Here is a 20,556-nt window from a genome sequence, read left to right on the forward strand (position 1 = left end):
CAGGCCTTTCATAATAGCAGAGGTCAAAGCCACACGTCGGTAATCATTAAGGCAAGAGACAGGTGTCTTCTTAGGTACAGGCACAATGCTGGTTTTCTTAAAACACAGTGGAACAACACACATGACAGGGACAGGTTAAAAATGTCAGTAAAACCCTGAGATAGCTGAGTGTAACATGCCTTGAGGACACGGGAAGGGATGCCGTCTGGGCCAGCAGCTTTACGAGCCTTAGCCCTTTTAAAAGTTTTATTCACATCAGCCTGTCACCTGTAGCTCGACTTCATCGGGTGGGCATCGTGTGCTGCTGTCACCGGGTCCAAGTTGTGAACATCGAAGCGGGCATGAAAGTTGTTAAGCCGATCCAGGAGAGAGGCAGAGGTGTTGATAGCCACACTGGGTTTGGATTTATAGTCTGTAACCACCTGCAGCCCCTTCCGAGATGCGCCGCAAGTCACAGCTACTGTAGTCATTTTCCAGTTTGTCCCTATATTGTCTTCTAGCAGCTCTGATGACTCTCCTCAAGTCATACCTGGATTTTTTGTAGCACTGCTTGTCCCCCGATTTAAAAGCAGTGGTACGATCCCTCAACCTTAGGCGAATGTCGCTGTTAATCCAGGGCATAGTTGGGTAAGTGTGAGTAGACCATACTGGGATACAGTTTTCCACACAAAATCTAGCATAGCTAGTGACCAACTCAGCATACTCATCCAAGCTGGAGGCTCAATCCTTAAAGATTGACCAGTCTGTTGAGTCAAAACATCGCTGAAGTTTGGATTCGTGTTCTGTAGTCCAGCACTGTACTGTCCTAACAGTGGACTGCACTCACTTCGCTTTCTGCTTGTAGGCAGGAAGCAAGAGCACTGACGGGTGGTCGTATGATAGACCTGTTAGCTGTAACAGTGGTCGGGAGTCTTATTACCTCTGGTTGGGCAGGTGACATGTTGGTAAAAATTTGGTAGCACAGATTTCGGGTCTCAGCGGTTCAAGTCCCCCGCCACAATTGAAATGGCCTCAGGGTGAAGGTTCTCCTGTCTGCTAATGGCTCCATACATTTCATCCGGCGTTGCTGCAGCAGTAGCCTGCGGCGGTATGTAGACAGCAGTTAACAACATGCAGGGGCATTCCTCTGGGGTATAGACTGGTCTGCACCTTATTTTTAGTTGTTCCAACACTGCCAAACAGGACTGAGAGACTATTTCCACATCAGTGCACCATGACTTGTTAACAAAGAAGCACACACCACCTCTTTCTCTTGCCAGTAGTCAACATGGAACGGTCCATGTGGTGCACAGAAAACCGGTCCGGTTGTAGAGCCCTACCAGGTGGTCGAGGGCCTAGCCTAGGTTCTGTAAAGCAGAACACACAACAGTCCTTCGTGTCCGTTTGAGAGCTTGTTCAGATACGTCGCGGGACTGGACGTTAGACAGCAGTATGCTGGGATTCGGGGGGGGGGGCCGGGTAAGACGCCGTCGTAGTCTCACCAGGGTGCCACCTCATTTACCTCTCCTCCGGCAGCACTGTCTGCAGCCATTACTCCATGGTGGTACCTGGTAGTTGTAGGTTATCTCTCTCGGCAAGTCCCGCGGCTTCCAGCTGTTGGGAACGTCTAGTCTTATGTCCTGTTAAGTCTGGCGAGCATATGGAATTGTGCAAGAGGTGTTTTGTCAACAAAAGCGACATATAACCACCCCCCCACCCATCCACCCATCCATCCATCCATCCACCCATCCATCATCCAACCTGCTTATCCTGCTCCCAGGGTGGCGGGGATGCTGCAGCCTATCCCAGCAGTCAGTGGGCGGCAGGTGGGGAGACACTCTGGACAGAGCACCAGGCCATCACAGACTTATAAGACAACACCCAATAAGAAGGAGAGGGGAGCTGGTAGAGAGTCGCCAGACTGCCGCCACGTCTTCCATCTCCTCACCTTTGCTTCTTGCATTGTGTTGGCTGGCAAAATTACTTTGATAGATTGTGCACTCGCTGCTTCCCCTCTCTCCCCCTCTCTTCCCCTCTCTTCCTCTCTCTCCCCCTCTCTTCCTCTCTCTCCCCCTCTCTTCCTCTCGCTTCCCCTCTTCCTCTCGCGTCCTCTCTCTCCCCCTCTCTTCCTCCCGCTTCCTCTCTTCCCCTCTCTTCCTCTTCCTCTCTCTTCCCATCTCTTCCTCTCTCTTCCCCTCTCTTCCCCTCGCTTCCTCTCTCTTCCCCTCTCTTCCTCTCTCTTCCCCTCTCTTCCTCTCTTCCTTTTGCTTCCTTTCTCTTCCTCTCTCTTCCTTTCTCTTCCTCTCTCTTCCTTTCTCTTCCTCTCTCTTCCTTTCTCTTCCTCTTGCTTCCTTTCTCTTCCCCTCGCTTCCTGTCACTTCCCCTCGCTTCCTGTCACTTCCCCTCGCTTTATCTCGCTTCCTCTCTCATCCTCTCACTTCCTCTCTCATCCTCTCACTTCCTCTCTCTTCTTCTCCCTTCCTCTCCCTTCCTCTCCCTTCCTCTCGCTTGCTCTCCCTTCCTCTTGCTTCCCTTCGCTTCCTGTCGCTTCATCTCTCTTCTTCTCGCTTCCTCTCTCTTGTTCTCTCTTCCTCTCTCTTCCCATCTCTTCCTTTCTCTTCCTCTCTCTTCCTCTCTCTTCCTCTCTCTTCCTCTCTCTTCCCCTCTCTTCCTTTCTCTTCCTCTCTCTTCCTCTCTCTTCCTCTCTCTTCCCCTCTCTTCCTTTCTCTTCCTCTCTCTTCCTCTCTCTTCCTCTCTCTTCCCCTCTCTTCCTTTCTCTTCCTCTCGCTTCCTCTCTCATCCTCTCGCTTCCTCTCTCTTCCTCTCTCTTCCTCTCTCTTCCCCTCTCTTCCTTTCTCTTCCTCTCTCTTCCTCTCTCTTCCTCTCTCTTCCCCTCTCTTCCTTTCTCTTCCTCTCGCTTCCTCTCTCATCCTCTCGCTTCCTCTCTCTTCCTCTTGCTTCCTTTCTCTTCCCCTCGCTTCCTGTCACTTCCCCTCGCTTTCTCTCGCTTCCTCTCTCATCCTCTCACTTCCTCTCTCATACTCACTTCCTCTCCCTTCTTCTCCCTTCCTCTCCCTTCCTCTCCCTTCCTCTCGCTTGCTCTCCCTTCCTCTTGCTTCCCTTCGCTTCCTGTCGCTTCATCTCTCTTCTTCTCGCTTCCTCTCTCTTGTTCTCTCTTCCTCTCGCTTTCTCTCTTCCGCTCTCTTCCTCTCGCTTCCTCTCTCATCCTCCCTCATCCTCTCGCTAACTGGTTTTGCTGGAAGCTTATCACACCCCTATCACTGTGCGCCATCTTGTCTGGGCGATTTAGTGCAGCCTTTCTCTCACAAACATCTCCTCTCTCCAGTGCACAGCAGCACGCACGGAAACACACACACACACACACACACACACACACACACACACACACACACACACACACACACACACACACACACAATATTTGCACAGCCTCACTACCTCATATCCCCCTTTGTGCGTTGACCATTGCTGCATTGCTGCTCAGCAGGGATTGTGGCTCGTCAGTGCTGGACAGGGGTCGGTGAGTATGAGCGGACTGTTGAATGGATTGTTGTAATAGATCGTTGGCATTGACGCGTGTTGTCCTTTCTGCTGGTGACAGTTTTCACTCACGCCGTCCTCTTCCAACTAACCACCCCACCCGGGGCAACACTGATTTGTCCATGAATTCTAGTAGTGTCATTATAAACTGCTAAACTCCGGGTGTCCGGGTAGCGTAGCAGTCTGTTCCGTTGTCTACCAACACGGGGATCGCCGGTTCGAATCCCCGTGTTACCTCCAGCTTGGTTGGGCGTCCCTACAGACACCATTGGCCGTATCTGCGGGTGGGAAGCCGGATGCGGGTATGTGTCCTGGTCGCTGCACTAGCGCCGCCTCTGGTCGGTCAGGGCGCCTGTTCGGGGGGAATAACGTGATCCTCCCACGTGCCACGTCCCCCTGGTGAAACTCCTCACTGTCAAGTGAAAAGAAGCGGCTGGTGACTCCACATGTATGGGAGGAGGCATGTGGTAGTCTGCAGCCCTCCCCGGATCAGCAGAGGGGGTGGAGCAGAGACCGGGACGGCTCGGAAGAGTGGGGTGATTGGCCGGATCCAATTGGGGAGAAAAGGGGGGGAAATTATATATATATATATATATATATATATATATATATATATATATATATATATATATATATTAAACTCCAAAATGACTAGTTAGTAATTCTGTGAGACTGGTTTAATGACTGGTTTAATTAGTCCGTCAGTTGTTGTAGTTCAGTTGTGAAATATCAGACACCGAAATGAATGGCTAATACATTTGTCAGACTGGTTTTATAACCCTGTGGCACCCACAGTAGTTTGTGTTTGGGGTTGTTTGTCCGGAAGAGGAAGTGGAAGAGGAAGAGGAAGAGGAAGTGGAAGAGGAAGAGGAAGTGGAAGAGGAAGAGGAAGTGGAAGAGGAAGAGGAAGAGGAAGTGGAAGAGGTCACCTGGTCAGTTTTTGTCCTCCGATGGACAGAGTCCCGTGACGCGGCAGCAAGATCACGCGATACTGCACCTTCAGACCCCGCTGCTCAGAGTCCAGAACATTCTCCAGTAGGTTGGAGGCGTCCAGTTTAGACCCGTCAATCACAACCCTGCCTCCCTCAGCCAGCACTGCGCCTGAGAGACAGACAGAGAGAGGGAGAGAGAGGGAGAGAGAGGGAGAGAGACGGTTAACCAAGTGCTTAATGGTCCAATATTTAGCGTCAACACAGATGCTCCTCCCCCCATACGCAGCACTTCCTGCTCCTCCCCCCATACACAGCACTTCCTGCTTCTCCCCCCATACGCAGCACTTCCTGCTCCTCCCCCCATACGCAGCACTTCCTGCTCCTCCCCCCATACACAGCACTTCCTGCTCCTCCCCCCATACGCAGCACTTCCTGCTCCTCCCCCCATACGCAGCACTTCCTGCTCCTCCCCCCATACACAGCACTTCCTGCTCCTCCCCCCATACGCAGCACTTCCTGCTTCTCCCCCCATACACAGCACTTCCTGCTCCTCCCCCCATACACAGCATTTCCTGCTCCTCCCCCCCATACACAGCACTTCCTGCTTCTCTCCCCATACACAGCACTTCCTGCTCCTCCCCCCATACGCAGCACTTCCTGCTCCTCCCCCCCATACACAGCACTTCCTGCTCCTCCCCCATACACAGCACTTCCTGCTCCCCCCCCCACGCAGTACTTCCTGCTCCTCCCCCCATACACAGCACTTCCTGCTCCTCCCCCCATACGCAGCACTTCCTGCTCCTCCCCCATACGCAGCACTTCCTGCTCCTCCCCCCATACGCAGCACTTCCTGCTCCTCCCCCCATACACAGCATTTCCTGCTCCTCCCCCCCATACACAGCATTTCCTGCTCCTCCCCCCCATACACAGCACTTCCTGCTCCTCCCCCATACACAGCACTTCCTGCTCCTCCCCCATACGCAGCACTTTCTGCTCCTCCCCCCATACCCACCACTTCCTGCTCCTCCCCCCATACGCAGCACTTCCTGCCCCTCCCCCATACGCAGCACTTCCTGCTCCTATCCCCATACACAGCATTTCCTGCTCCTCCCCCCCATACACAGCACTTCCTGCTCCTCCCCCATACGCAGCACTTCTTGCTCCTCCCCCCATACACAGCACTTCCTGCTCCTCCCCCATACGCAGCACTTCCTGCTCCTCCCCCCATACACAGCACTTCCTGCTCCTCCCCCATACGCAGCACTTCCTGCTCCTCCCCCATACACAGCACTTCCTGCTCCTCCCCCATACGCAGCACTTCCTGCTCCTCCCCCATACGCAGCACTTCCTGCTCCTCCCCCCATACGCAGCACTTCCTGCTCCTCCCCCCATACACAGCACTTCCTGCTCCTCCCCCCATACGCTGCTCCTCCCCCATACGCAGCACTTCCTGCTCCTCCCCCATACGCAGCACTTCCTGCTCCTCCCCCCATACACAGCACTTCCTGCTCCTCCCCCCATACGCAGCACTTCCTGCTTCTCCCCCCATACGCAGCACTTCCTGCTCCTCCCCCCATACGCAGCACTTCCTGCTCCTCCCCCCATACACAGCACTTCCTGCTTCTCTCCCCATACACAGCACTTCCTGCTCCTCCCCCATACACAGCACTTCCTGCTCCTCCCCCCATACACAGCACTTCCTGCTCCTCCCCCATACGCAGCACTTCCTGCTCCTCCCCCCATACCAGCACTTCCTGCTCCTCCCCCCATACCAGCACTTCCTGCTCCTCCCCCCATACGCAGCACTTCCTGCTCCTCCGTGGCTTTGCGGACGACGCGCCTCTCTGCCGTGCTGCTCCTGGCTGGTGAGTGACCCGGGAGCTCTCGTGCTCTGCAGGAGTGAAACACGTTAAAAAGCTTTGCGGAGGTTTCAGGTACCTGTGTTGACCCGCAGCCGAGTCACGGGCGGCGTGTGCCGGCTTTGCTGCTTGTGTGTGTTGGCCTGGTAGGAGATGAGGATGACGAAGGTGTGTGGAGGAAGGACAGCTGGCAGAGAGGTGACGGTGAAGGAGAAAGAGTCCTTGGCCGACCATCCCACCGACTCTGGCTGGTTCTGGTCGTACAGAATCACTCCGTCGTTCAGCTGAGCAGAGGAGACGAAGGGGAAGGAGAAGCTTCATCACTTACAGACGCCTTGGTGACACTAAACACGCTTCCGTCGAGCCATGTTACACAAGATATTAGGTTTTGAGGGAGAAAAGCTAAAACATGAAACAACAAACTCTCAAGTATCATACTAAAGGTTGGCGAGTCCATGGAGACCATGGAAAGTGGTTTTTCAAAAGTCTCAGAAAGCGACGCTTCCTCTGGGATCTTCTGTGACGTCGTCTTTTACACACGGACACTGTTCAAACCAGATCGTGGACTCACAGTGAACGTGCATGGATAAGTAGAGACGTTGGCCGTTGGCAAACGGCTCGGACCCTTTAGTCGAGCGGTTAGCGATGTCATCCGCGGTGCGGGAGAGACGGGTTCGCGTCCCGGCTGCGGCAGTTCCTATGGGTGCCCCCCGAATTCGCTACAGTATAAAGCATCGCCATTTTATAATTCATTCATTCATCTTCAGCCGCTTCTCCGGGGTGGAGTCGCGGTGGCAGCAAGCTAAGTAGGGCACTCCAGACCTCCCTCTCCCCAGCAACACCCTCAACCTCCTCCTGGGGGATCCCAAGACGTTCCCAGGCCAGATTGGACATGTAGTCCCTCCAGTGAGTTCTGGGTCTACCCCGGGGTCTCCTCCCAGTTGGCCGTGCCCGGAAAACCTTCAAAGCAGGGCGCTCAGGAGGCATCCTAATCAGATGCCTGAACCATCTCAACTGGCTCCTTTCGATGTGAAGGAGCAGCGGCTCTACTCCGAGCTCCCTCTGGATGTCCGAGCTCCTCACCCTATCTCTAAGGCTGAGCCCAGACCCCCTACGGAGGAAACTCCTTTCAGCCGCTTGTATCTGCGATCTCATCCTTTCGGTCACCACCCAAAGCTCATGACCATAGGTGAGGGTTGGAACCAAGACTGACTGGTAAACTGAGAGCTTTGTCTTCCAGCTCAGCTCCCTCTTCACCACAACGGTCCAGTACAACATCCACATTACTGCTGATGCTGCACCAATCCACCTGTCAATCTCCCGCTCCATCCTACCCTCACTCGTGAACAAGACCCCGAGATACTTGAACTCCTTCACTTGAGGCAACAACTCATCCCCAACCCGGAGGGAGCAGTCCACCATTTTCTGGTAGAGAACCATGGCCTCAGACTTGGAGGTGCTGGCTCTCATCCCGGCCATTTCACACTCAGCTGAGAACCGCCCCAGTGCGCTGGAGGTCACGTTCTGATGAAGCCAACAAAACCACATCATCTGAGAAGAGCAGAGATGCAATTCTGAGGTTCCCAAAACGGACACACTCCTCTAGACATTTTTCAAATTTTCTGTGTAATTTTGTTAACATTGGGCTCGAAACAGGAGCAGTTTCCATGATGTATGAACAGCTGACACAGAATCTCACAACTGGCCCAGAAGAAGACAACATTCTCTGTCCACAGACAAACACCCAGCTTCCTACTGGGATTTCTGCTTTACTTTTATGAGTATTTTCCCTTGCTGGCTCTTTAAAGTGCCAAGACTACCTAGAAAGCATTATATAAACTGATGTATTATTTTTATTTTTATTATCACCGCTAGTGTTCTTAGTGTTACTATCATCATTTCAATATCAATATACTTATTATTATTCTGTTGAGATGTGTGTTGCAGTGTTCTGGAGAACATTTTACATTTATGTCAGTGTGGTGAGAAAGAGTGAAGGCTGTATAAAAACTGGAGAATCTGTATTTTATTAAACAATAAATAATTCTATATTAAAACAACTCTGAAAAGCAAATATGCACTGCAGCTCAGACACACGTGCAGTGGATAATCAAACCGTACCAACCCTTTGACAAAGAGACTGGTGTTTTATTCAAATCAACAGTTTAAATAAAATCGTCCCGAATCATCAGCTGCATCCATCAATCACTGCGTTTAAACCACCAGCATCCTCAACGCGTCTGCTGCTGACTGTTAACTCCAGTTCTTCACTCATACCTTGCTCTGTGTGAAGGTGGATACATCACGTGTGGAGTTGTCAGCCTGTCGTTCCACCAGCCGTCCAAGTGTGGGGGGCGTGGTCACTGTGAACACCACCGAGCGGTTTCCTGTGACGTCATCGTTGCTGCTGGTGACCGCCTGAAGCTCCTGCTGAGTGATGGCCGTCACAGAACCTTTAGAAAACACATTAAAAAGTACTTTATTATATAGTGTTTCTCTCCAGTATCATCTAACTGGACGGCTGCAGGCTCCTCATGTGTTTGAATATACAATGAATCAGTGATAGTCCCTGTTATTACAGCTTTTGAGACTATCTCTCGTGATACTTGGACCAAGCTCGTGTCAGCTTCTAAACCAACTACTTCCCTCCTTGATCCTTTACCAGCAAAACTTTTTAAAGACCTCTGGCCTTTCTTGGGACCTACAATGCTAGACATTGTTAATTTATCATTTACTACTACCACTGTTGCCAGCATTTTTAAGACAGCTGTGGTCAAACCTCTACTTAAGAAACCGCACCTCAATCCAGGGTCTCTTAACTATGGACCAATTTCTAATCTCTCATTCTTTTCTGAAGTACTAGAGAGGGTTGTGTATCAACAACTTTCAACTCATATAGAAGAAAACCATCCATATGAACCTTTTCAATTGGCTTTCAGGGTCTGTCACTCCGCTGAAACTGCTCTGACCAGAGTGGTGAATGATCTTCTACTATGGACTCTGATTCCACCTCTGTGCTTCTACTGCTGGACCTCAGTGCAGCCTTTGACACCACTGATCACTGTATGCTATTAGACAGAATAAATTGTAATCGGTGCCTCTTGCTTAGCTTAGCTTAAGTCCTACTTATCTGGAAGAACACAATTGTGTCTGCTATAATAATGTTACACCAAAATTCTCTTTCATTAAGTATGGTGTACCTCAGGGCTCTGTTCTTGGCCCTCTACTTTCGTCTCTTTATATTTCACCTCTTGGCCAAATTATATGCAGTCATGACTTAAATATCCATTGCTATGCTGATGATACCCAGCTATATGTGACTAAAAGGGGTGATGATTATACTCAAATGTCTAATTTAGAGGCCGGCTTGACTACTTTGAAAAATTGGATGTCACTAAATTTCCTCCTTTTAAATTCGGATAAAACAGATGCTGGTCATTGGCCCTGCTAGACACAGACACCAATTTGATCAAGTAACAATAACAATTGACAACTCTGTGATTTCATTAAGTGTGGCAGCCAAAAGTCTTGGTGGTACATTTGATCGCAGCCTTTTCTTTGATAAGGATATTAAAGAAATCACCAAGACTGCATTTTTTCACTTACGTAACATAGCTAAAATTCATCCAGACTTGATTACTGTAATTTATATATAGATACTAAAAGAACCCCGCTACAATGTAGCGGTTTGGTTATCCACCCGTCTAAATCTCCCTCCTCTTCATCCTGCCAGCTAACCGCCTTCCCCCTGCCCCTAACCCCCCCCCCCCACTCCAACTCCCTCCCCCCAAATGCTCAAAATCATCTGAAATGCCGAGAAAAGTGGTTTTTAGCCATTTTTAGGAAAATGCATATTTTGCATATTTATGCATAATTCTGCATAATTTTAATTTAATGTTCTGCTATTTTTTATAGGTGCCCATGATCATCCCCAATAACCTCCAAAAAGAATCAAGGCCCCAAATGCTTTAGTTTGGCCGTTTATAGACTCTCACACAGACACACACCACACACCAGACACACACTGTGACAATACAGGAGTAGATAACTTTGTTAAAGGAAACACTCAACGGTAGCGGCAGAGAAAGTGCTCAGCAAATAAGGAGCAAAATAATCCAGTGAGCCAAGTAAATTCTTCATGAGACAGGACAAGCCTCTTTCATCTCATATGGAATCATCAGCTGTCTATATATATATATATATATACACTACCGTTCAAAAGTTTGGGATCACCCAAACAATTTTGTGTTTTCCATGAAAAGTCACACTTATTCACCACCATATGTTGTGAAATGAATAGAAAATAGAGTCAAGACATTGACAAGGTTAGAAATAATGATTTGTATTTGAAATAAGATTTTTTTTACATCAAACTTTGCTTTCGTCAAAGAATCCTCCATTTGCAGCAATTACAGCATTGCAGACCTTTGGCATTCTAGCTGTTAATTTGTTGAGGTAATCTGGAGAAATTGCACCCCACGCTTCCAGAAGCAGCTCCCACAAGTTGGATTGGTTGGATGGGCACTTCTTTGAGCAGATTGAGTTTCTGGAGCATCACATTTGTGGGGTCAATTAAACGCTCAAAATGGCCAGAAAAAGAGAACTTTCATCTGAAACTCGACAGTCTATTCTTGTTCTTAGAAATGAAGGCTATTCCATGTGAGAAATTGCTAAGAAATTGAAGATTTCCTACACCGGTGTGTACTACTCCCTTCAGAGGACAGCACAAACAGGCTCTAACCAGAGTAGAAAAAGAAGTGGGAGGCCGCGTTGCACAACTGAGCAAGAAGATAAGTACATTAGAGTCTCTAGTTTGAGAAACAGACGCCTCACAGGTCCCCAACTGGCATCTTCATTAAATAGTACCTGTTAGAGCCTGTTTGTGCTGTCCTCTGAAGGGAGTAGTACACACCGGTGTAGGAAATCTTCAATTTCTTAGCAATTTCTCGCATGGAATAGCCTTCATTTCTAAGAACAAGAATAGACTGTCGAGTTTCAGATGAAAGTTCTCTTTTTCTGGCCATTTTGAGCGTTTAATTGACCCCACAAATGTGATGCTCCAGAAACTCAATCTGCTCAAAGAAGTGCCCATCCAACCAATCCAACTTGTGGGAGCTGCTTCTGGAAGCGTGGGGTGCAATTTCTCCAGATTACCTCAACAAATTAACAGCTAGAATGCCAAAGGTCTGCAATGCTGTAATTGCTGCAAATGGAGGATTCTTTAACGAAAGCAAAGTTTGATGTAAAAAAAATCTTATTTCAAATAAAAATCATTATTTCTAACCTTGTCAATGTCTTGACTCTATTTTCTATTCATTTCACAACATATGGTGGTGAATAAGTGTGACTTTTCATGGAAAACACGAAATTGTTTGGGTGATCCCAAACTTTTGAACGGTAGTGTATATATATATATATATATATATATATATATATATATAATTTATGACATCATCTTATGACTTTACATCCTGGATGTGGGCTTGTTTGAAGTCAGAAAGCCAGGTTTACATTACTCTAACAACAACTTGCTGTGGGACAGAAACCATCTTGGATCTGTCTTCCTCACAGAGGAAAGGTTTGTAGCAGCCATGGCCTTAAACCTGGAGCTTTGACCTGGGGATCAGAAGGCTGTCCACTCTTTCCCCAGGACATTTCCATGACTTCATCTTGGATATATCCATGCCAGGCGTTTCTGACAGAAGGTCGTATTATTCAGTATTAACTATCTGAGGACGTCTCAACAGTCTCTAAAATGGACTGTGTGGCTGAACACACCACCCAGACTTCCTTCACACACTGACGTCACATCTCAGCACACACACAGACCTAAGGAGGAAATATGAGATATTAGCAGCTAAAAATATTATAATATTACATTTATCGCCTAACTTCGCCATTTTGCATGACCTCAGTGATATTACCGAGACATTTGGTGATTTTTTGTGTTTTTAATTTCCCAGGTGTTTTCCTATAGATTCCCAGGTTTTCCAGGGTGCAGGGGAACTCTGGCTTGAGGCTCTTTGGCTTCATAACAAGATGTGAGTGTCTCTCAGTTCAGCAAGTTTAAGTTTTATTTATCAAACGCACAATGTAACAGTGGTGGCAGTCAAATGCTGCGGGCCAGCCTCAAAAAGTAAAAAACAGAGAAGTAAAAAGAATGACAGAAGCATCACTTCCGTGCTCATGGGTCCCCTCGTCTCGCGACTTCTTCCTACGTCATCACAGCCGCGCTGCGTCCCGTGTACGCCAGCAGAGGTCCGGGGGAAACGGACTTGTTCGTTGTTGCATGGGACCTTTCCTTTGGTTCTGGCTGCCTTCAGTCCTCCCCCCTGTCTCTAAACCGCAACAGCTCCATCAGGGTTGTTCTCGGACGAGTCTCGTGTGAGTCGTTGTTTGGCGGGGCGCCGATTCTATGAGACCGCAAGACCCGCCACGGTTCCCGTCCCACAGCGTTTCCAGGAAACCTACCGTTTGCTGAGCCTCCGCCTTCTGCGGTAGGTCCACCTGCCTCGTGTTGCCCCATCAGCTTCTGCAGTCCAAGTCCTGCAGGTGGTGGGTACGAGTGTTAACGCTGGTGCTTTCCAGTGTGCGGACTGTGCAGCATTGTGCCCAGCAGCGTGTCAGAAATGCGCTGCTCCACGTGCGCAATGGGCCTCCCTGCTCCTGCTTTCTCGTCCTATCCATGGCTGTTACTTGCACCACCTCAGCTGTCTTATAGAGTCCTCTTCTCAAGGACATTACGGCTTCATGGTATCTTGACCGCTGTTCTCGCCTGAGTCCGGTATTTTACCGTCCCCTTCGTCGAGGTCGTCATCCATGACGTCATTTGTTTCTTCGCCCTCCGAATGTTCGCCCTCGTGTCGTGGTTTCCTTAGTCTTTCTTGCCTCCTTTTCGTGACATTTTTAATACCCAGTACTCTTATGCGGGCCAGTTGCTCTGGCTAGCGTACTTTCCAAAGTACTGGAAGGAATTCTCTTGGATAGGCTTCAATACATATCAACTACTGACAGTCGGTTTGGCTTTAGAAATAAACACAGATGTGTGCAAGTATGCACTGAAGCAAGTTGTTAGTAAGTACAGAAGACACAACACTACAGTGTTTATGGGTTTCCTGGATGCAGTAAAAGCTTAATCATGGTAAGTTGTTTGTTAAACTACAAGAGCGAGGGGTCCCATCTTATCTGATAAGGATCTTGCATTGAGACCTGGCCATCACCATGACAACACCGTGGTGACGCCAACTCGGACTGTGAGGAATCTGGGTGTGATCCTGGACGACCAACTGTCGTTTGCTGCAAATGTTGCATCGGTTGCTCGCTCCTGCAGGTTTCTCCTCTATAACATCAGGAGGATTCTCCCATTCCTCACCGACGAGACGGCACAGGTGCTCATCCAGGCTCTGGTCATCTCCCGGCTGGACTACAGCAACTCCCTCCTTGCCGGCGCCCCGGCGTCGGCCATCAGACCTCTGGAGCTTGTTCAGAAAGCTGCAGCTCGTCTGGTGTTCAACCGCCCTAAGTTCTCCCACACACCTCCCCTTCTCATGTCCCTACACTGGCTCCCAGGAGCTGCTAGCATCCAGTTTAAGACTCTGGTGCTGGCCTACAGGGCAGAGAAAGGAACAGCTCCTTCCTATCTCCAGGCCATGGTCAAGCCCTACACCTCCGCCCGACCACTTCACTCTGCTGTCTCGGGACGCCTGGTTGCCCCGTCACTCAGAGGCCCCTGCTGCCGATCGACCCGGTCCCGACTCTTTCCTGTCCTGGCCCCACAGTGGTGGAATGAACTCCCCACTGATGTCAGGACAGCCGAGTCACTGCCCATCTTTCAGCGCAGGTTGAAAACTCACCTCTTCAAGAACTACTACCCTGTTACTTGTTCTTACCACTTATTGTATTCACTCATTTAAAACACAAATCTCTTTCTTGTGCTTTTACTGTAGCACTGGTTTTGCTCTTAGATGCTTGTTTAGATGCACTTATGACCTCTGATGACTAGTAGTTCTCCTGATCTCCTACGTTAAATGATGCTCTTATTGTAAGTCGCTTTGGATAAAAGTGTCGGCTAAATGACTGTAATGTCATGTCATGTAATTGTTGGTGTTCAGATCAAACCAAGCAAGTCAGATGGGGTAAGAGTATGTATGCACCCTTCCCAGTGACCAGTGGGGTCCGACAAGATGGAATACTGTCACCTATTCTCTTCAATGTGTATATGGATGATGTCTCTAATAAGTTAAGAGTGTAAGACTGTCTGTATGGTGGAGGATAGCCTTATTAACCATCTGATGTACGCTGATGACTTAGTCCTGTCTCCTTCTAGTGCTGGCTTACAGCAGCTGCTCAGAGTCTGCTCCAGTAATGGTGCAGCATGACGTCAACTTTAACTCTAAAAGAGTGTTGTCATGACTGCTAAAACCAAGGAGGACCAGGAGATAAATGTACCTTCATTCTTCTTGGCAGACCCAGCACTAAAGGTTGAGAACACAGTAAGATATCTGGGTCACATCATCAGGAATGATCTATGTGATGATGATGATGATGTGCAGCGCCAGTGTTGCAAACTGTGCGCACAAGCCAACATGCTGGCAGGCACACGTCACAGTGTACAGATGAGGTTAAGACTGCTCTTTGTAGGGCCTGCTGTGCTCCACTCTATACTGCCCACTGGTGGCGCAATTATAGCGAGGTAAAAAGCTGCAGGTAGCACATAATGATGCATTCAGAGTCCTGCTCAAGCTTCCCAGATGGACAAGTGCAAGTCGTGTGTGTGTGTGACTAGTACCGTCCCCACTGTTCCTGCCGTGTTGGGGAGCTTTATGTACAAATGTATGTGTCGACTAACTGATTGCCAGAAGGTAACGATGATGCTGTTAAGTGGGCCTACACACAGTGACACCGGGTGCTGCTCTGGTTCCTGGAGACACTGGAACAAGAGTCCGGACGGCTTCTAATCACTGGGGACTTGTGAGCTGCTGCTAGCTGTGTTTTGTGTTGTATGTCTCTCTTTAATACGGACCTGCCTGTGTGTCTGAACACAGCAAGAGCTGCAGGACACACGTGTTGCTTGTGTTGGAATAAGCTGCTGGTTAGTTCGTGCTGCAGGACCAGTTACATGCCAGCAGCAGAGCTGAGACGTTGCGGTCTCTTAGCACCGCGCCACGACCGGAAGTCCACTCAATATTTTTTAAGTGTAAAAATGTTTCACCCTGAAAAACGGAGTACATGATGAGGTTTTGAGTGATATTTCAGGAGGCTGAAGGGAGACACACCTTTAGAGAAGCATCAAATTGATCACTCGTGAATATGAAACGTGAGAAACTCCTGCAACTCATCAGACAGGAGAACGTGGCTGCAGAACAGAGGTCTCCTGGCTTTGTCTCACCTGGATAGACCTCCATGATCTGGTTTTTCTGAAGGCTGAGGACCAGAGGCTTGGCAACTATGCTGAAGATCTGACGAGGGGCAAAGTTGACTCCATCGTTGACCTGGAAGTGAAAACCTCCGGACAATGCACCTGCACAGAAAACACAAGGTCGAGTCAAGACACGTCCACAGCTGTCCTGCTAAAGCGAGGCAGACTCAGCATGCATGAAGACACTTTACTCTGTCCCTCCAGTCTGTCCTGGCTACTGCAGCAGGGCCCGTGTCTCTGCATGGGGCGTCCCGCGTACGTGACTGATCTAGACAGAGGTGGAGGAGACGGCGACTGCGGTTGTTTCATATGCACCGCGCCTTTCCTCCACCAGCTCGATTCTCACGCCATCGCAAGGACGACTCCATGTGTGACTCGCTGTTAAGCTCCCACCGGCTTACAAATGGAGGATAACCAACACGAAGCGTGACGTGCTCAGAAGGACTACTTCCACCTTTTGTTCCACAGTGATGGTGGTCCAGATCTACACATGGGCGGCATGCAGCAGGCTGGGATCTGGCTCCAGACTCAAGCTCCCACGTTGGTGGAGGTTGTAGTTTGGGCTCCAGTCATAAGGGCCCCAGTTAACAGAGACTGGTTACCTAATACACATGACAGCGATCCAGTCCTACATCCACACTGTGACCTGTATGTCCTACATCCACACTGGGACCCGTATGTCCTACATCCACACTGTGACCTGTATGACCTACAGCCACACTGTGACCTGTATGTCCTACAGCCATACTGTGACCTGTATGACCTACAGCCACACTGTGACCTGTATGACCTACAGCCACACTGTGACCTGTATGTCCTACAGCCATACTGTGACCTGTATGTCCTACATCCACACTGTGACCTGTATGACCTACAGCCACACTGTGACCTGTATGACCTACAGCCACACTGTGACCCGTATGTCCTACAGCCACACTGTGACCCGTATGACCTACAGCCAAACTGTGACCTGTATTTCCTACATCCACACTGTGACCTGTATGTCCTACATCCACACTGTGACCTGCATGTCCTACAGCCACACTGTGACCTGTATGTCCTACATCCACACTGTGACCTGTATGTCCTACAGCTACACTTTGACCTGTATGTCCTACATCCACACTGTGACCTGTATGTCCTACATCCACACTGTGACCTGTATGTCCTACAGCCACACTTTGACCTGTATGTCCTACAACCACACTGTGACCTGTATGTCCTACAGCCACACTGTGACCTGTATGTCCTACAGCCACACTGTGACCTGTATGACCTACAGCCACACTGTGACCTGTATTTCCTACAACCACACTGTGACCTGTATGTCCTACATCCACACTGTGACCTGTATGTCCTACAGCCACACTGTGACCTGTATGTCCTACAGCCACACTGTGACCTGTATGACCTACAGCCACACTGTGACCCGTATGTCCTACTGCCAAACTGTGACTTGTATTTCCTACACCCACACTGTGACCTGTATGTCCTACATCCACACTGTGACCCGTATGTCCTACAGCCACACTGTGACCTGTATGTCCTACATCCACTCTGTGACCTGTATGTCCTACATCCACACTGTGACCTGTATGACCTACAGCCACACTGTGACCTGTATTTCCTACAGCCACACTGTGACCTGTATTTCCTACACCCACACTGTGACCTGTATGTCCTACACCCACACTGTGACCTGTATGTCCTACATCCACAATGTGACCTGTATTTCCTACAGCCACACTGTGACCTGTATGTCCTACATCCACACTGTGACCTGTATGACCTACAGCCACACTGTGACCTGTATTTCCTACAGCCACACTGTGACCTGTATGTCCTACACCCACACTGTGACCTGTATGTCCTACATCCACACTGTGACCTGTATGTCCTACAGCCACACTGTGACCTGTATGTCCTACAGCCACACTGTGACCTGTATGTCCTACACCCACACTGTGACCTGTATGTCCTACATCCACACTGTGACCCGTATGTCCTACAGCCACCCTGTGACCTGTATGTCCTACAGCCGAAATGTGACCTGTATGTCCTACATCCACACTGTGACCTGTATGTCCTACATCCACACTGTGACCTGTATGTCCTACAGCTACACTTTGACCTGTATGTCCTACATCCACACTGTGACCTGTATGTCCTACATCCACTCTGTGACCTGTATGTCCTACCACACTGTGACCTGTATGTCCTACAGCTACACATTGACCTGTATGTCCTACATCCACACTGTGACCTGCATGTCCTACAGCCACACTGTGACCTGTATGTCCTACATCCACACTGTGACCTGTATGTCCTACAGCTACACTTTGACCTGTATGTCCTACATCCACACTGTGACCTGTATGTCCTACATCCACACTTTGACCTGTATGTCCTACAGCCGAAATGTGACCTGTATGTCCTACATCCACACTGTGACCTGTATGTCCTACATTCACACTGTGACCTGTATGACCTACAGCCACACTGTGACCTGTATGTCCTACATCCACACTGTGACCTGTATGTCCTACAGCCACACTGTAGGACATACAGGTCCTACAGCCACACTCTTCTGAGCCGTCCCGGTCTCTGCTCCGCCCCCTCTGCTGATCCGGGGAGGGCTGCGGACTACCACATGCCTCCTCCCATACATGTGGAGTCACCAGCCGCTTCTTTTCACCTGACAGTGAGGAGTTTCACCAGGGAGACATAGCATGTGGGAGGATCACGCTATTCCCCCCAGTCGCCTGAACAGGCACCCCGACCGACCAGAGGAGGCGCTAGTGCAACGACCGGGACACATACCCACATATGGCTTCCCACCCGCAGACACGGCCAATTGTGTCCTTTGGGACGCCCGACCAAGTCGGAGGTAACACGGGGTTCGAACCGAAGATCCCCGTGTTGGTAGGCAACAGAATAGACCGCTGCACTAGCCAGACGCCCCCTCCACTGTATTCTATTTGTTCCACTTATCTCTGCTCTTTCCAAATGTCATCCCCGTCTGTACTCACCACTGTGTACAAACACCAGCTGTCTACTGTGAATGTGTTTCTGGGTGAAGTTCAGAATGTGCCTGGAGGGGGCGCTCTTCAGAGCCAGGTGGCCGTTGCTGGGCGGCGTGATGATGAATTCCAAGTCTTCATCCTCTGTGTCTGAATCCTCTGCGCTCAGGTCATCTGGCGTGATGTCGGTCACCGATCCCACCCACACCTGAGGGGAGATTTCAGGAAGACACCGAACTTGTCAAAGCTTTACTTCAGTCAAACGGTTTCTCAATCCGCTTTGGTCTGGAGGGTCATGGAAACACTGAGACATCTGATGTGACGGCTTACATGACAAGATCTGCAACCATTTCAGTTCAGGAACCTGTTCTGCAGGGTCAGCCACAGCCAAATGCCTCCAAAGAGTAAGGCGGGTCCTGAGAGGCCAACTCGGTGATGGGAAGAAGACCCGAGCAGTCAGCCTCTACACCCTACCAGTTATCACATACCCAGCTGGGGTAATAAGACGGCCACAGGAGGAAATAGAGGCCACAGATGTCAAGACACAAAAACTCCTCACATGTATGAAGGAGTCCGGCGCCCTGGACTGTACGAGCTGTGAAAAGAGGGGGCCAGGGGTCGGCGAGTGTCAGAGCCTCTACCCAGGATGAAGCAAGGAGCAACCAAGAGCACACCAGAAAGATGGCAAACTGCTCAGTCAGCACCTCAGGCAGTAGAGTAGAGATTGTGACGAGGAAGAAGAGGAGACACTGTGGGAGACCAAGCCCCTCCATGGGATGTACCATCGGTAAACAGAGGGGGTGGCTGGCATGAAGCAATCCCACCAGTGGCTAGAAAAAGAGGCTCTGAGGGACAGCACAAAGGCCAGGAGAGGACGGCTGATGTCAGGTTGATATGCTCTTCAAATGTCTCCTTCCTGCTGCGAGACACAAAGGCTTTTCATAACATCCATCCACCCACCCATCCATGCATCCACCCATCCATGCATCCACCCATCCATGCATTCACCCATCCATGCACCCACCCATCCATGCATCCACCCATCCATGCATCCACCCATCCATGCATCCATCCATCCATCCATCCATCCAACCATCCATGCATCCAACCATCCATCCACCCATCCATGCATCCATGCATTCACCCATCCATGCATGCATCCACCCATCCATGCATCCAACCATCCATGCATTCACCCATCCATGCATCCACCCATCCATGCATTCACCCATCCATCCATCCATCCACCCATCCATGCATTCACCCATCATGCATCCACCCATCCATGCATCCATCCATCCACCCATCCATGCATTCACCCATCCATCTACCCATCCATCCACCCATCCATGCATTCACCTATCCATGCATGCATCCACCCATCCATGCATCCATCCATCCATCCATCCATCCATCCATCCATCCACCCATCCATGCATCCACCCACCCATCCATGCATTCACCCATCCATCCACCCATCCATGCATCCACCCATCCATGCATCCATCCATCCATCATCCGAACCGCTCATCCTGCTCAGGGTGGCGGGGATGCTGGAGCCTATCCCAGCAGTCATTGGGCGGCAGGTGGGGAGACACCCTGGACAGGCCACCAGACTATCACAGCCCCCCCCTACACACACACACACACACACACACACACACACACACACACTTCCCCACGAGGCTCAATAAAGTATCTCAAAAAATAAAAAATCAGACACACTCTGACTCTATACATCTGTCCGTCTCCGTCTTCCTGCCAGTCTGTCGGTGCACCTGGCTGTC

The 20,556-nt window shown here is 49.9% G+C and overlaps 1 protein-coding gene across 1 annotated transcript in view; it reads right to left on the minus strand.

The window, feature by feature from the left end:
• LOC130133072 (chondroitin sulfate proteoglycan 4-like) overlaps window positions 1-20,556 on the minus strand; it is a 67,912-nt gene that overhangs the window by 15,799 nt on the left and 31,557 nt on the right. The window contains exons 14-18 of the mRNA XM_056301918.1: window positions 18,779-18,977; window positions 15,720-15,851; window positions 8,609-8,784; window positions 6,411-6,615; window positions 4,470-4,641 (exon numbers count right to left, since the gene is read on the minus strand). Of these exons, the coding sequence (XP_056157893.1) occupies window positions 4,470-4,641; window positions 6,411-6,615; window positions 8,609-8,784; window positions 15,720-15,851; window positions 18,779-18,977 (884 nt within the window). The remainder of the gene's footprint in view (window positions 1-4,469; window positions 4,642-6,410; window positions 6,616-8,608; window positions 8,785-15,719; window positions 15,852-18,778; window positions 18,978-20,556) is intronic.

Source organism: Lampris incognitus, chromosome 2, assembly GCF_029633865.1.
Source record: "Lampris incognitus isolate fLamInc1 chromosome 2, fLamInc1.hap2, whole genome shotgun sequence".
In the NCBI taxonomy this organism is placed as follows: Eukaryota; Metazoa; Chordata; class Actinopteri; order Lampriformes; family Lampridae; genus Lampris; species Lampris incognitus.